At 36.1% G+C, this 15550-nt stretch overlaps 2 protein-coding genes across 2 annotated transcripts in view; one reads left to right on the forward strand and one right to left on the reverse strand.

Annotated features, from left to right (window-relative positions):
• Window positions 1-15550, reverse strand: part of LOC142336427 (beta-soluble NSF attachment protein-like) — a 409326-nt gene that overhangs the window by 259806 nt on the left and 133970 nt on the right. The window lies entirely within an intron of this gene.
• The window catches only part of LOC142336426 (uncharacterized), a 59336-nt gene continuing 43898 nt past the window's right edge, over window positions 113-15550 (forward strand). The window contains exon 1 of the mRNA XM_075385256.1: window positions 113-2711. Within this exon, the coding sequence (XP_075241371.1) occupies window positions 138-2711 (2574 nt within the window). The 5' untranslated portion in view covers window positions 113-137. The remainder of the gene's footprint in view (window positions 2712-15550) is intronic.

The raw sequence follows: 15550 nt of genomic DNA on the forward strand, positions 1-15550 counted from the left end.
AAGTTTACGGTTCTGATAAGTTGCAGTAAATTGAGTGTCAAGTGAAGTTGTATCTGCCACTCTGCATCTGCTTTTTCCTTTAGAAAAGCATTGTTACATCATGGAACCTAAATCTACTTTTTAATGTTTTTCAGGTGATGAATCGAGTTCTTTCGTTTGCTGAGTTTCAGCAATGCGTCGAAGCAGGCATGATGCCTGCTACATTCAACCAACCGAGTGGTTTCAACACGGGAACAAACCCTAAAAATGATGGTGTTGCAATTGTAGTTGAAGATGACGAAGAAGATTCCTTCAGCAGACAACGTGACATATATGGCGGCAGTTCGTCCTTCACTACTCGACCACAGCCCATATCACTGAATCAGGCACAGTCAAACAATACGCAAGCACCCTTTTCAGGTTTCCCTCTGCCTCCTCCGCCTGTTTTCAATGCGCCAGTTCCACCAAGTTTACCGTCATTGTCCCCACCTACTGCACCAGCTCCTCCTAGTCTCCATTCCACTGCAGGTGGAATGTTTAACAAAGTGTTTCCTCCTCCTCCAGTCCTGCCTGGAGTCTCAGCGCCTAGCCGCATCCCTCAGGTGCCTGTTCCTTTTGGTGACACAAGTAGGCAAGACACTGGACGATCACTTTCGTCGAACTTCCCTACTTTTCCAGAGCCCCCAACTGCAAATTCTTTCATCGGAAGGACCCTATCTAGTCAATCAAATTCAACTAGCAATTACAATGATTTAATGGGCTCTCAGAGTCAAATTCCAGGCATTGGTTCTTCTAATCAGGGCCCAAGCTCGAGCTCTTACAATCAAGGACCAAATATGAATTCTTTCAATCAACCTATAAATTCAAATGTTAATTCCACTGGTGAGAGCAATTTCGAAGCTTTAGATTCTTGGAGAAGAAATGACAGGGGTTCAGCTGATCAATGGCGGGAATCAGCTGAAAAACGGTCGATGTCTCAGATTGAAATAAATCAAGGGCAGATTTCATTGATCAACAGATTTCCGCACCAGGAAAGTGAACGATTTGAAAATGCTAAATTTAATAATCAACGCACATTCGATCATAGAATTGCACCAAGAAGCCCTCCGAGGGAATCAAATAACTGGATTGGTCAACGGAACAGTAAAATGGAGGAGAGTAGGTCGTCTGATTGGCAGAAACCCAATGAAAACCCACCATGGGTGAACATGGAACCTGAACGCAGGCTAAGTGATATTTCTAATCAAAGTACAGTTACTCCTTGGAATGCTCGTTCACAAAACGAACCACTTGATGACTCACGACGTTTTGAAACTGACCGCGGCTTTGTATCTCTTTCTTCAAACAAACCTTTTGAGAAACACCCCGCAGAAGATACATTTGCAAGAGGCGATAACTATAAACCACTAGGACAATTCAATGACCGGAGAAGTTTCCCGGAGACGAGTAACCGAACAGTCTTTGAAACTGGACGAAGTCAGAATTTTGAGCCAAAAGTTACACAACCTCAAGCTGAACCGAGTCATTTCAGAGGGAATGTTCCATTAAGTAGAAATGAATTGAGTAACTCAGTTGGTCAACGAGATAATTTTCCAAATTCAAATGACAGGTTTGGCAACCGTCCTGAGAACGACAGACAAAGTTTAGGAGTCTCTGGGAACGCATTTGACGGTCATAATAAAGGACGAAATGAATTTGGAAGCACAGATGCGAGAAAAGACACCGGGGCTAGTCTTCCGCGACCCAGCTTGTCAGCACCAGGGCCAATGAGAGCACCTGATAGTTTTGGCAGCACAGCTGGAAAAAATGAGCTAGTATATGGAAGTAGGAATAATCCAGAAAAACGAGAACAGGAAATGCGACGCAACGATTTACGTCCAGCCTTTGATTCGTTCAAACCCACTGAAAACCGAGGAAATTTTACACCTGAAAGGCGAAGCTTCGAAGCTGCTGGCTCAATGGAGCGCAATTTTGGCGGAGTGACTCGGGATTCTGGGAATCCTAATATGATGCCAATTGGAGGGAACAGAGCTCCGGATCGATCAATGTCACTTGAACGTGCAAGACCAGTACCCCCATCTGTCATCGCTGAAGTGCCTAACAAGCAGCGAGAAATACCTCGACCATTGATGGAGCCAATCAAACCGTTACTAGAACACCGTGGTATGACAGAAAGAGAAGGACCTGGCTGTTTTATAGGAAACAGAAGTCAGTCTCTCGACCGCAACCAGAGTGAACTTGGTCGACAGGATTTTAGACCAAGAGGCCATGATAATGCTTTTAGAGGACCAAGGGATTCGCTGCCTAATCGCGATCAGAACAGGAACCAGTGGCAGGGTGCAAGAGACAAGTCAGTCGACGAACGTCCAAGTTTTGGAAACGACAGTCGAGGACGTGAATGGAATGACAAAAGAAGCGACGGAATTGAAAGAAAGCAGGACATGCCTCGCAATAAACACATGAATATGGAATCCCTAAACGACGAGAAGTGGAAAACTGCAAAGCTGACCGAGTTGTCAAAACCTGCAGAAGCGCGTCCGATTCCACCTAGTCGACCCATCGAACCTGGCAGAAGGCAAGAGGAAACAAGAGATATGACTACAAGTGTTTCTAACCAGTCGGCCCATCGTCAATTAAGCGCCACTTTGAATTATTTAAAAGATGCTGTACCTGAGGTTAAACGCCCCTTACCATCCTCTGCGCCACCTGAACAGCTCGCTTCAAAAGAGCAGGTATGAATACTTCTTTTGTCACCCATTTTTCAACTTTTTTCTGTGAACCAGCCACAAACGCTAAATTTTTGAAGTGCTGACTTAGTGTGAATGCCCAGAAGTTTGAACAATTTCTCTGCATGCCAATGAGCGTCAGATTTTTAAAATTCCATGTCTTTCTTTCAGGGTGATTAGCCAACAAAAATGTAGTCTGAAACTCATTAAAAAGGACAAAATAGTTTACAGAAACACGACACCTGTCAAATGAGAGCATTTGATAGTGCCTCGTTTTGCTGAGTTTCGATTTTCAGTTTTAGCATCATTTATTTGTTATTTCAATGGATGTCATCATTGCATCAAGGTGATAACAATTGAAGCAACATTCCTTATTTGGATTCGTTAATTCTGATATTGTTGACATGCAGTTATTTTTACAGAAACCAGTTTCCTTTGTACAGGCTTTGAGAGCTATCATAAGTTTTGGGTCTTGTCAAAGAGACACAATTAGAAAAACATTTTAGAATATTAAACCATATCAATTATTGAATAAAAAAACGTAGATTACAATCTTAATAAATTTTATAAAAAAAATCGAACTGCTGATCGATAAGTTGTTGACGTAGGAGTGGGCTGAAATTGTCAGTTTTAACAAACTGTTTACGCCTCGTAGAATCTAACCTGATAAAATTTCATCTAAAATACATTTAGTCGAAAGAGGTATGTGTCGTTTCTATTTATAAGACTCGAAGAGGGCATTTTTTAATGATGGTATAATTCTGAGTGTTCTCTTTGTTATTCATTAGATATTTTCTACCAGTTAAAGTCTTTGTAGTACTATTTGACGGTGTGAATTTTCCATGTGTTCCTCGATGTGAATTTTCCATGGTTTATCGTCGATTTTCCATGTTCAGTCTTAACGAAATGCTTGCTTTATTAGATTCTCTTTTTAATGAAATTTGTGTTGACTGGATTTTTATACCAGCTCACATAATGATACTTATTGTTCCCACTTTTTTTTGAAAAAAATGGGAGAACTTTTTGCTAGCTCCACTTTATTGTTCAGACAATTTTTGACTTTTTTGAGGGCATCCCAGGCTAGCATATGTGGTATCAATTTGAAGCTCTCTGCTTCCAGAACTTCACTACAAAAAATTTTTGGAATTTTGCTTTTTTTGGAAAAATTTTACCATTTTCTTTCCACAATTTCGGGCAGTTTAGATCAAACTTAATTAAAAATTTGGTCAAAGTTCAGTCATTTACAACTAGCGGTTCGAGGTATCTTTGAAAAACAAGTATCTTATTTTTTCAGAAATTTTTATGAATTTTTAACCCGTCCCTAGCCTGTGTTAACACACATTCCGTTCGATTTTTGGTTCGTTTCAAATTTTTGTTTATGTTTTGATAAACAGGGAATTTTTTGAGACCTTTTTATTAATGGTTAATTGTTAAAAAATGAAAAATCAAAAAATTATGAAGCAATTTGATATAGAAGCTAAAAGTAAGAAACTTTATGTTCTAGTGCTAGCATGCACTTTGTCCGCATGCTTAATAGACTGATTAACGATCAACAAGGAATCAGTCTGCATTTTGTGGTTTTTGGACTACCTTGAGATTTGAAAAGAATTGAGATACTCTTTTTGATATTATTTAATTCTTGTCTCGTATTTGTCTCACTTATTTAAACAAAAACAATTATTCAGGTGTTAGGAGCAGCTTCAATTGCTTAGTCAACTGTTGTCGAGGTTCAATTTCATATAATTTAGATTGTTTTTGGGCACTCTTTTAAGAAAATCTTCATATTTTTTTGAAAATTGAGGTCAACGGGATGCCATATGTGAGAGGGCACATGAGAAAGGTTAATAACACAGTGCAGAGGCGGAACAGGTACCAAAAACAATAAGTTTTAGTGTTCGAGCGGCTTTTTTTGACATAAGAGAGAAATAAGCTTTTGGCGTGTTTTTGTTGACTTGCCGTGCTTTGACTGCTGTTTTTAGTGTTATCCCTTTTCAATATGAAATTTCATGACTCGTATTAAAATGTCACAAATTGTTTCCATCAGTGTTTGGCGACAACTATGTGAATCACTTTTCATGAGTCTGAAAATTTATCTGATTTTGAAAGTAATTGTTATGAAAATATTGTGCAATTCGTTCTTTTTTGTCGGGTTGCCTGGTTATCATTTCTGATGACAATTCGTTCCGAAAAGATGCAGTTCTGTTGCATGCAGTTTCTTTCATACTAATGGAGATTACTTGCTTAAAAATGACGTTTTTCAAACTAGAAAATTTTCTTTATCAAATTGTTGATATATTTTCTCTCTGCTTTGGTCTGTTTTCCTTCTTGTAGATGACAGCTGACTAAAATGCCCTCTAGTAAAGTATTTTGTCGTCTTTTTGACCCTTCTTGTATGTAGCTTATGGATCCAGCGAATTTGATATTGATTGTGGTCAGTTATTAATTTTTTTTTGGATTTGAAGCTCATGCAAAAATATACTCGTTCTCGGAATGCTGAAATCAAAATTACAGCATAAAGCTATTACTGATTTATTTTGTCTCCAAAGATCTATTTCTTTAGTATCACGGGTAATTAAGCTACCGATTAAGTGTTGTCACATGTTGATTTAGAGTAAGAGAGGTGCCACCTGTTTTGAAAAGCTCAGCCATTTTTTAAAAAAATTTTTGCTTGCTCCAATAGTGCTATTTGCAACTTTTTCATATTTCGGGGCCTCCTAAGGGTTCCCTGCTCCATCTATGTATAACATGATTTTTCATTATTTACCAGAGGTTTCTAATAGTATATTTAACCGTTGTTTTTCAATTGTGTCACTCATTTGCTCTATCATAAACAGAACACTGCAGTAGTGATGAAATCAAACAATTAATCCGAATAGCATTTTCTATGTTGTTTTTCTTTGCCATGTTATGTCTTGCTATGTTTATGATTTTTTCTAACAGATTGTTTCGTTTCTATTTCTTTTGTTGATTGTTTGTACTACTGCCTAAATTCATTTTTACTTCTAGATGCTATTGACTTCCTTTGTTTCACCAATCCACAGTTTAGACAATGCTGCAAGAAAATTTTTGAAAAATGGAATTGATTCTGTGCCGTTGATCTTGTAAGCCACATATTGATGATAGGGATTTTTTTCCGTTTGTGCCCTCTGCTTTTTGGTGCAATTTATTTGCACCTCCAGACGCATTTGCCATATTTTAACATGACAATTTACTATGTAATGCACTTGCTCTGCAATTGGGGAAGCTTAACTTACTGTGTGGGTAAAAGATCACAAAAAATTTGACAAATACCATTGTTTTGACTAAAACATCTTGCTGAGAAATATAATGAGTACAAAAAACAGTTAAATATGAATCAGAAGTCATCAGTTTGACTTTAGAATTGTTAATAAACTTTATTTTCTCAACCAGTTTTAGAATAAGTTCAATGAAGTTCAATCAGAATAGTCAATTACACAAAAAAGAATTCAAACTTCAAGGATTCGTGTTTACTTAACAAGATTTAGAAAAACTCTTTTGATAATATCATAATTTAAACTCAACGAAGTATTTCGTAATTGAAGGTTACTCAGGTTTTTTGGTTCATCTGAGAACTCAATTACTTGTTGTTTCTGTTTTAAACTTCAGCTAAACAGTTTTAGCTTCTATGTATCAGCTTGATCAAAACAATGTTTGTTGCCAAAACAAACTTTTCTGAATTACAGTTTTTAGATATATTGATTTTCTATGTTGTGTTTTTAAATGCAAATGTTGGAGCATTTTCGCCACGCAAAGAACAAGCGAGCCTGCTTGTTCTCTGTATGTATCCTCTCAATTCCTCCGCTCATCCCTCCGCTCCCCTGTCTACAACACCCTTACTCAACCCCCGCGCTGCAACCCTTTCCCCCGTAATGAATTCACCCCCTAATGCACCCCTTTTTCTACCTTTCCCCCTCTCAGTTAAACAAAAGCCTTGCCTCTCTATGTACCCGATAGCTATTGAGCCAACAGCTCACCAGCCTGTTCGTTCTTCTTTTTTGAGTGATCTCTATTTCTCTCACTCCGAAGTAAAGCTTGTTGCTGAAATAGAATCGATTGCAGCATAGCAACAAGAAAGGGCTGATTGCCGATTGGGCAGTGGTTCGAGGGAGCGGGAGGTGCATGGTTCAAATCCGGGCGTGGTCAACTGTTTTTGCACCCATAAAGAAAAATTTATCTAGGCTTCAGCCCCTGAATTAAATTACACCGACATTATTCGGTTTAACAGCTACCCTCATGTTCTCAGTAGGCTATTGTTGCGCCCCTAACTGTTTTCTTTTTAATTTGTCGAATAAAAATTGCCTGATTTTTCCACTTGTTCGACATTTTGAATTAATTCCTTTTTGCCTTTTCTAGGCTAGTTCCATTCTTCGCTTATTCTGCTCCAAGCGCTTTTAAAAAGCAGTTGCTCAGCAAAGAAATTAAAATGCGAAGAGTCTTAAAAAGCGAAATCAATGGTAGAACTGGGATGAGTCCGCTACTTGAGCTTTGTTCTCCTAAGTCTTAGTTACCATCTCTAATGTTTATTGGTATTGGTTATAGCCCACTGTATCATCTCGTTGAGAAACAGGAGTATGTCTAGCAATGACATGAAACCAAAATGGTTCGCACCTCAAAAATGTTTTGTACTAAAATTTTTTGCATTGAGATTGTACTTCCAATTCCAACCTAGGCTATGGAATCAATGGCGGCTATTTTTTGGCAATCTGCTGGGTATGTTTTCTGATTGAAGTGAAAACATGTTGTTCCAACTGAACTAAACCTAGTGTGGGCGAGATACTAAATGGTCTGCTTTTTTTGTTGCTTGAAGTTTGGTGGATTCATATTTTTTCTGAAGTAAATTCTAAGTGATGTAATTAGACTCCACCAAGCGTAGCACATTTCAAGTTAAGGAGCTCTGCAATTCTCTAGCAGCTTTTGGTGTATAAAATTTTGTTACTTTTGAGCTGGTATTGTTTTATTGGAATATTTTTAAAATTCAAAATTGGATTTTTGAAAATTTTAATTTATCTGCCATAACATCTCTTTTAGTAGCTTTTTATTTAGATAATAAATAGTCGCTAAACATTGGAATTTCCGCTAGTTTTATTGATCACAAACTGTGTTAGTCTCATCCACTTCCTTGAAGTTGATAGAACTTTTCTTTCAGAGTTAAATTTAAAAAAATGCTGAAAAAAATGAAATATAACTGGCTCCATAGAAATTGCTCTGGATGGAGATAATGCTATCCGCAATTTTTTGCATACCTGGCTCTGAAGAATCGTATTAAATTTTTTCCAGCAAAATGACAGCGGCTAATGTTCTTAAATTTTTAGCTGCATTAGTAGATTTAGCCAAGAAGTTTATGAACAACTTGCACTGATTGTTGAAATTTAATAAACGATGTTTTGTGTGCGTTCCGATTCTCGCACAGTTATCCAATAAAGGAATTTTGCTGTACATTTTCCACAGATGTTTTTCATTCGGCACTTAATAACATGTAGTTGTTTTGTTATTGATGGTATTGGCTGGATTGCCATTTTTAATTGCTCTGAAAAAAATTTTATAGCAATTATATTAGTCCTGCGGTCTCATGCGAGTTTTTCCTTGACCGTTGTTTTGTCCCACACAAATTTTCGGCTTACTATACTCTTAGGTATGCGGTTCTCCAAAATTGTTTTGGAGACATAAATTTATTGTTATTAAAATTGGCATTTAGGTACCATGTTGCTGGTCCAGTTAGTAATAGAAGATGCTTGTATAGTTCTAGGTTTTTTTAGATTTATTCTATAAATGTTTTCTACTCTTTACGGATGAATCAAGTTTGCTTTTTCGATATCGCCTGGATCAATTCTTTGTTCGAATAGTAGATGTTGAGATTTATTGAAGTTATTTTTTCAAATTGCTCAAAGTTTTTGGATTCGATTTTTTGTTGATCTTTTCCAGCAAGATAGCGTACTGCAACATGACTTTTTTGCAGGTTTATGTTTAATTTTCCGTGTGATGTCTCACAGAATTGCTTGCTTTAATATATTGCTGTTTAATTGCTGTCCAACGAAGTTTTTAGCAATTATATTAGGCCTGTCGTTCCTTTTTTATGCGATTTTTTGCTTGACTGATTTTTCGTCTGACGCTTTTGACTTTTTTTCCTCAAAAACGGGATAAACAGCCCAGCGGGCATTAATTGCTCTTGGAGCCTTTCACCATTGTTTCAGCTCAAACTGTTTTGGAGACTTATACTTATGGTGTGAGGGGCGGTTCTTAGAGGTTGAAGACCCCTCCACTGTTGAACCCGCCACTATTGCCCCCAACCCTCCATCAGCCCCCGGCTACATGCCCTCCCCCCGTGTGGCTACGTTCGAACAACCGATCGCTAAAAACACGCAATTTTCTAATTTTTACAATTTTTTTCAAGCTATTTGAAATTTTTCGTCATTTTGTGAGTTCTTTCAGCCCTAGGTAACAAAGAACCTCCTCTAGGGTAGTGGCAGTGGAATGGATTCAACATTTAAACAGCCTGAATTTCAGCTTTTTTTTGACAAAACGTGCAAATCTTTTCATTTTTTTGACATTTAGTTTTCATTATTCACGTCATTCCAGACACAGGGGCCAGAAAATGTCCTTTAGGGTTGGATAATAAGTTAACGAAAAAATAATTTACTAAACCGAGGAATCTCCTCTGGCTGTTGACAATAGGTTACTGTATAGTTTCTAAATGTAATGAAATGTTTTTTCAAGATTTCAACTATGTTTTCAACTATTATCACAAATTTTTGCAGTTTTTTTTGCAACTAGCAGTTTTTTTCAAGTTTTTAGAAATTTTGTCATATTTTTGGGTTTCTCCAGCCCTAAGAGCCACATAACCTCTTCTAGGTTTCAATTTTAGGCTACTGCATAGCTTCTAGATGCAATGAAATTTTTTTCAAGATTTTTGTATCAGCAGTTTAAAAAATTTTGCCATTTTTTCAATCTTTTTGAAATTATCATTTTTCGGGCACCAGGGTCCTAGGGACCTCCTCCAACATTTGATGATAAGCTGTCGCATAGTTTCCTAGAGTTTGTGGAATGGTTATCAATATTTTAATGACTCCCGCTTTAGCAATTTTTGGATAAATTTAATTTTTCAAATTTTCGGAAAATTATTATTCCAAGTTATGGATCTCTATGAGCCAGTGAAACTATTTAAAGCTAAATAGTGATATTGGATAGTCGCTCGAGATAATTAATTTGTTTTGAAGATTTTAATATCTTGAATTTTAGCAAGATTTTATTAAAGTTTGCGATTGTTTTCAAAATTTTTGTCCTTTTCTGAGTTTAACGATCATTACTGGCCAACGAAGCTTTTCAAGTCTTGCCGATGGGTTTCTTGACATTACTCCAGAGACAAAAAAATTAGTTTTGAACGTTTTTAATGCAAAATCTGGAAGCTTTTATTTCAAATTTTGCAATATATGCAGATTTTTAAAATATCAGTTTTTTTGATTTTTTTTACTAACAAGGCTAGAAAACTGACAAGGCTAGAAAACTAAAGCTACTGACGAAGCCAACCACTCGCCAGTCGTTTCAGAGCAATTCGCCCAACGTTAGTCGGTTATATTTAATGAAATTTGTTTTGTCTGGATTATGATTATTTTTGACAGCTTTCTATTCGATTCTTTTACGTTGGCTTTAATCTTCTACGTTGGCTTTCTTATTTTTAGAGAACTCTTATTTTGTGAAGACAATTTTTAACACCCAAGTAATGTACCTCCACACTTACGCCAACCCCTGCACCTACAGGGACCACACATGTGCCCCTCCCGAGATAAAAAAAATACTTGATTCAATCCCTCTTCGTTCCCGTCGCATCTTCAACGGTGGAAGTTTGCCGGCCATCTACAAGCTGTGTTTAGCAATCCAACGAATTGGGATTGTATTGTTAAAATTGGATCACATAGTTTGGTTATTTTTGAGGTTTGAAGTTAGAAGGTGGTGTCAGATAGCGCAGTTCTTTTAAAAGTACTTCAAGACTTGCTCCTTTTTTGTTTATCTGAAGATTTTTTTTAAAGCCACGCTCACTTCAAATTGACCCTTTGAGCTAAGATTTTATCGCAAGAGGTCACATGCACTTTTTGTTCATTTTTTTAGATTGCATTGTTTTTCGTTTTTTAATAATTTAAGCTACTGTGTTGTAAAATTTTGACAAAATACTGAGCTAATAGTAAGGCAAACTTCTTGGAGAAAATCTTAGATGCCAATTCGAATTTGTAAATGTTTTTGATCAAAATATAGCAACTGCTCAAAAGGTCTTGAATACCACAACTGACCCTTCGAGTGATTTGCATGGATATGTTATTTTCATTTATGAAACGGAATTACGATTCTATCTTTTTGTATTTTGGTGTCCTTGTTAACTGAAGTTTTCACTACTTCATCTTCACAAGCCTCTTCAGAAGCAGTAGAATTGGGGTCTATGAGGTTAGGCTCTAGTTGTGGGATTCATTCGAAAATTTGAGCAGAGCCTTAAGTCAAAGCGTCCTCGGCTATTATCTATAATTACTGTTTTCCATTATTCCATAGTTGCAATTTTTTATTCATCATATGGCAGCCAATGGTTTTCGACATAGATGCTACTGGTTTTCTTCAATTTGTTTGCAATTCTTTTTGATTTTTGCTTGATTTTATACATTTGTTTGCCCTGTCTAACTTATGATTGGTGTCATTGTTTCTATAATGAGGCTTGATTCATTCTGTTTAATGGTTTCAATTCTTATCTAACTTTATACCAGCATTACTTGACCCTAATTTTTTTGAGTTTGCCCGTTTTTATAATTTTAATTGTACTATCACTTAGCTTCATGAATCCCATTAGCTCTCTAATTAGGCATTAATAATTCCATTTGATATTTTGAATGCATAGCGTGCTTTATGCTCATGTTTCTGACTTTCAGTTGTTTAGTTTACTTTGAGACCATTTGGTTGCAAAAATTGTTTCCGTGTTTGATAAAAAAAATTCGTCTCTAGTCTCTTAAGCTTTGTATTAACAGGTTGCATTGCGGTTCTAATGAGATGAGACTCTTGTAGCTAATGGTTTTTCAAACTCTGAAACCATCCTTCTTCAAAATATTTTCTCTTCCTTCTATTTTTTGCTTTTGTTAGCTGGTCTAATGGTTGTTTTTTGAAATGTTGTTATACGTTTTCTGTTGTTGAATTCACGTTTTAGTTATATCAAATGACATCCCCATTTTCTTATGTGGTCCTTTTTATTGTCCTTCAAAGGTTTTGTTTACTCTCTTAAGATCTCGTGACATGAAAGGTGATGTGTTTAAGTTCCCGTAATATGAGAGTTTAGTTAAGATCTTATAATTGGTTTATTGTGACCTCACTACTTTTTAACACTTGGAAATGAGTGATAATCTAAATTTTCGTTTTTCTCGCTTGCATTGGTGTATGCTCTGTTGACTATCAAAGGCTATTCTAACGAAGATTTTGGTCAGGTAAATTTGTTTTCTTTGAATTTGTGTTACGACTAAATGACGACGCGCTCACTTCTATTGAGCTTTTGTCCTTTGGACTGAGGTTATTTAAACTGAGGTGTGTTTGTGTGTGACGTCAATCCTCACTCCTTTAAGAGTTCGTCTTTTCCATGCAAATGAAATATTTGGTCACATGATTTAACTAACTTCCATAAATGACTTTTCATCACTCAAAAAGTAACGCTTTATTTTGTGACACAGACGAACTAAGTTCAAATGGCGGTTCTCCCATAATTGAGGGTTATCTGAGAGCAGCTTAAGTATAAGATGTCAGATTAATATTGATACATAGAATAAACCTCGTTTCCTAGTTATCTTTTGGTTCTGTTTTTTTGGCATTTTTAAACCAAATTACGAAGCCATCGCAGCTACTTTTTTGGTAATCTGCCAGCTATGTTTTAATAGTTTTGCTTATTGTCTAAAATGTTTACCAAAGTTTTTGAAGTAAAATCGACGACTTCGTTATCTGTAATCAATGTTACTGATGCCTTATAAAGCCCATTTGTAGGAGAGTCCGAACCTAAGCAGGCTATACTTCTGTCGCCCACCGTTCGATAGCTTGAGTGAGTCATTACATACTATACCTTTTGTTTAGATTTTGCCCTCTTCCTAATGATATCTTTTGGAATAATTGATTCATGTCATGGGTTTTGTTTTTGAACTTTTGTTTGATATCAGTCTAATTTGGGCCCAAATTTTGGTTGGGATGAATTGCCGAGCCGCTTAAGATGTAGACAGTAGTGCATAAATAGATCAATTACATCAGTAAATTTTTCTTTTTGGATGGCTTTATCAAACGAACGCGACAATCTTGTTATCTTAGCAGTTATAAAAATTTTGTATGAATTGAGATATCAAATATTAAGTTTCAAATCAATTACTATATTACGTTTTGATGATACGATGTTTAGTATCTAGTTGACTGTTAGTTTGCAGAAGACAGAACTGTCCTTTTTTCTTGAAAATTGTTTGTTACCATTTGCCGCTGAAGTACCAGTGTTCTTACCATAATTGGCAATTAATTATTGTGATTTGTATGCGGATACTTTAGAGCAGTTGGATTGACTTGAACATTTCCTAGCTGAGGGACATGAAAACATTATTTCAACTGAGGTATGTTTGTGTGTGACGTCAATTCTCACTCCTATAAGAGTTAGTCTTTTCCATACAAGTGAAATATTTGGTCACATGATTTAACTAACTTCCCTAAATGACTTTTCTTCACTCAACAAGTAAAACTTAATTTTGTGACATTTTGGAATTAAGTTCAAATGGCGGTATCTTCCTCTATTTGAGGATTGCGGGTTATTTGAGAGCAGCTTAAGTATAAGATGTCAGATTAATATTGATACAAGAATAAACCTCGTTTCCTACTTATCTTTTGGTTTTGTTTTGGCATTTTGAAACCAATTTACGAAGCCATCGCAGCTACTTTTTTGGTAATTTGCCAAGTATGTTTTAATAGTTTTGCTAGTTGTCTAAAAATTTTACCAAAGTTTTTGAGGTAAAATGGACGACTTCGTTATCTGTAATCAATTTTACTGCTGCCTTATAAAGCCCATTTGTAGCATCTGAACCTAAGCAATCTATAATTCTGTCGCCCATCATTTGAAAGCTTGAGTCATTACATACTATACGTTTTGCTTAGATTTTGCCCTGTTCCTAATGATATCTTTTGGAATAATTGGTTCATGTCTTCGGTTTCGAATCTGAATTTCTGTTTAATATCAGTCTAATTTGGGCCCAAATTTTGGTTGGGACGAATTGCAGAGCCGCATGAGATGTAGAGAGTAGTGCATAATCTTTTTGGATGGCTTTATCAAACGAACTCGACAATTTTATTATCTTAGCAGTTAGAAAAATTTTGTATGAATTGAGATATCAAATATCAAGTTTCAAATCAATTACTATATTACGTTTTGATGATACGATGTTTTGTATCTAGTTGACTGTTAGTTTGCAGAAGACAGAACTGTCCTTTATTCTAGAAAGTTGTTTGTTACCATTTGCCGCTGAATTACCAGTGTTCTTACCATAATTGGCAATTAATTATTGTGATTTGTATGCGGATACTTTGGAGCAGTTGGATTGACACGAAAACATCCCTGCTGAGGGACATGAAAACATTATTTAAGCTGAGGTGTGTTTGTGTGTGACGTCAATCCTCATTCCTATAAAAGTTAGTCTTCTCCATGCAAATGAATTATTTGGTCATATGATTTAACTAACATCCCTAAATGACTTTTCTTCACTCAAAAGGTAACGCTTAATGTTCTGACATTTTGGAATTAAGTTCAAATGACGGTATCTCTCTAATTGAGGATTGAGGGTTATCTGAGAGCAGCTTAAGTATAAGATGTCAGATTAATATTGATACATAGAATAAACCTCGTTTCCTAGTTATCTTTTGGTTCTGTTTTTTTGGCATTTTTAAACCAAATTACGAAGCCATCGCAGCTACTTTTTTGGTAATCTGCCAGCTGTGTTTTAATAGTTTTGCTTATTGTCTAAAAAGTTTACCAAAGTTTTTGAAGTAAAATGGACGACTTCGTTATCTGTAATCAATGTTACTGACGCCTTATAAAGCCCATTTGTAGGGGAGTCCGAACCTAAGCAGGCTATTCTTCTGTCGCCCACCGTTCGATAGCTTGAGTGAGTCATTACATACTATACCTTTTGTTTAGATTTTGCCCTCTTCCGAATGATATCTTTTGGAATAATTGATTCATGTCTTCGGTTTTGTTTCCGAGCTTGTGTTTGATATCAGTCTAATTTGGGCCCAAATTTTGGTTGGGACGAATTGCCGAGCCGCTTGAGATGTAGACAGTAATGCATAAATAGATCAATTACATCAGTAAATTTTTCTTTTTGGATGGTTTTATCAAACGAGCTCGACTATTTTATTATCTTAGCAGTTAGAAAAATTTTGTGTGAATTGAGATATCAAATATTAAGTTTCAAATCAATTACTATATTACGTTTTGATGATACGATGTTTAGTATCTAGTTGACTGTTAGTTTGCAGAAGACAGAACTGTCCTTTTTTCTTGAAAATTGTTTGTTACCATTTGCCGCTGAAGTACCAGTGTTCTTACCATAATTGGCAATTAATTATTGTGATTTGTATGCGGATACTTTGGAGCAGTTGGATTGACACGAAAACATCCCTGCTGAGGGACATGAAAACATTATTTAAGCTGAGGTGTGTTTGTGTGTGACGTCAATCCTCATTCCTATAAAAGTTAGTCTTCTCCATGCAAATGAATTATTTGGTCATATGATTTAACTAACATCCCTAAATGACTTTTCTTCACTCAAAAAGTAACGCTTAAT

This window comes from Convolutriloba macropyga, chromosome 3, assembly GCF_964194025.1.
Source record: "Convolutriloba macropyga chromosome 3, txConMacr16.3, whole genome shotgun sequence".
Taxonomy (NCBI): domain Eukaryota; kingdom Metazoa; phylum Xenacoelomorpha; order Acoela; family Convolutidae; genus Convolutriloba; species Convolutriloba macropyga.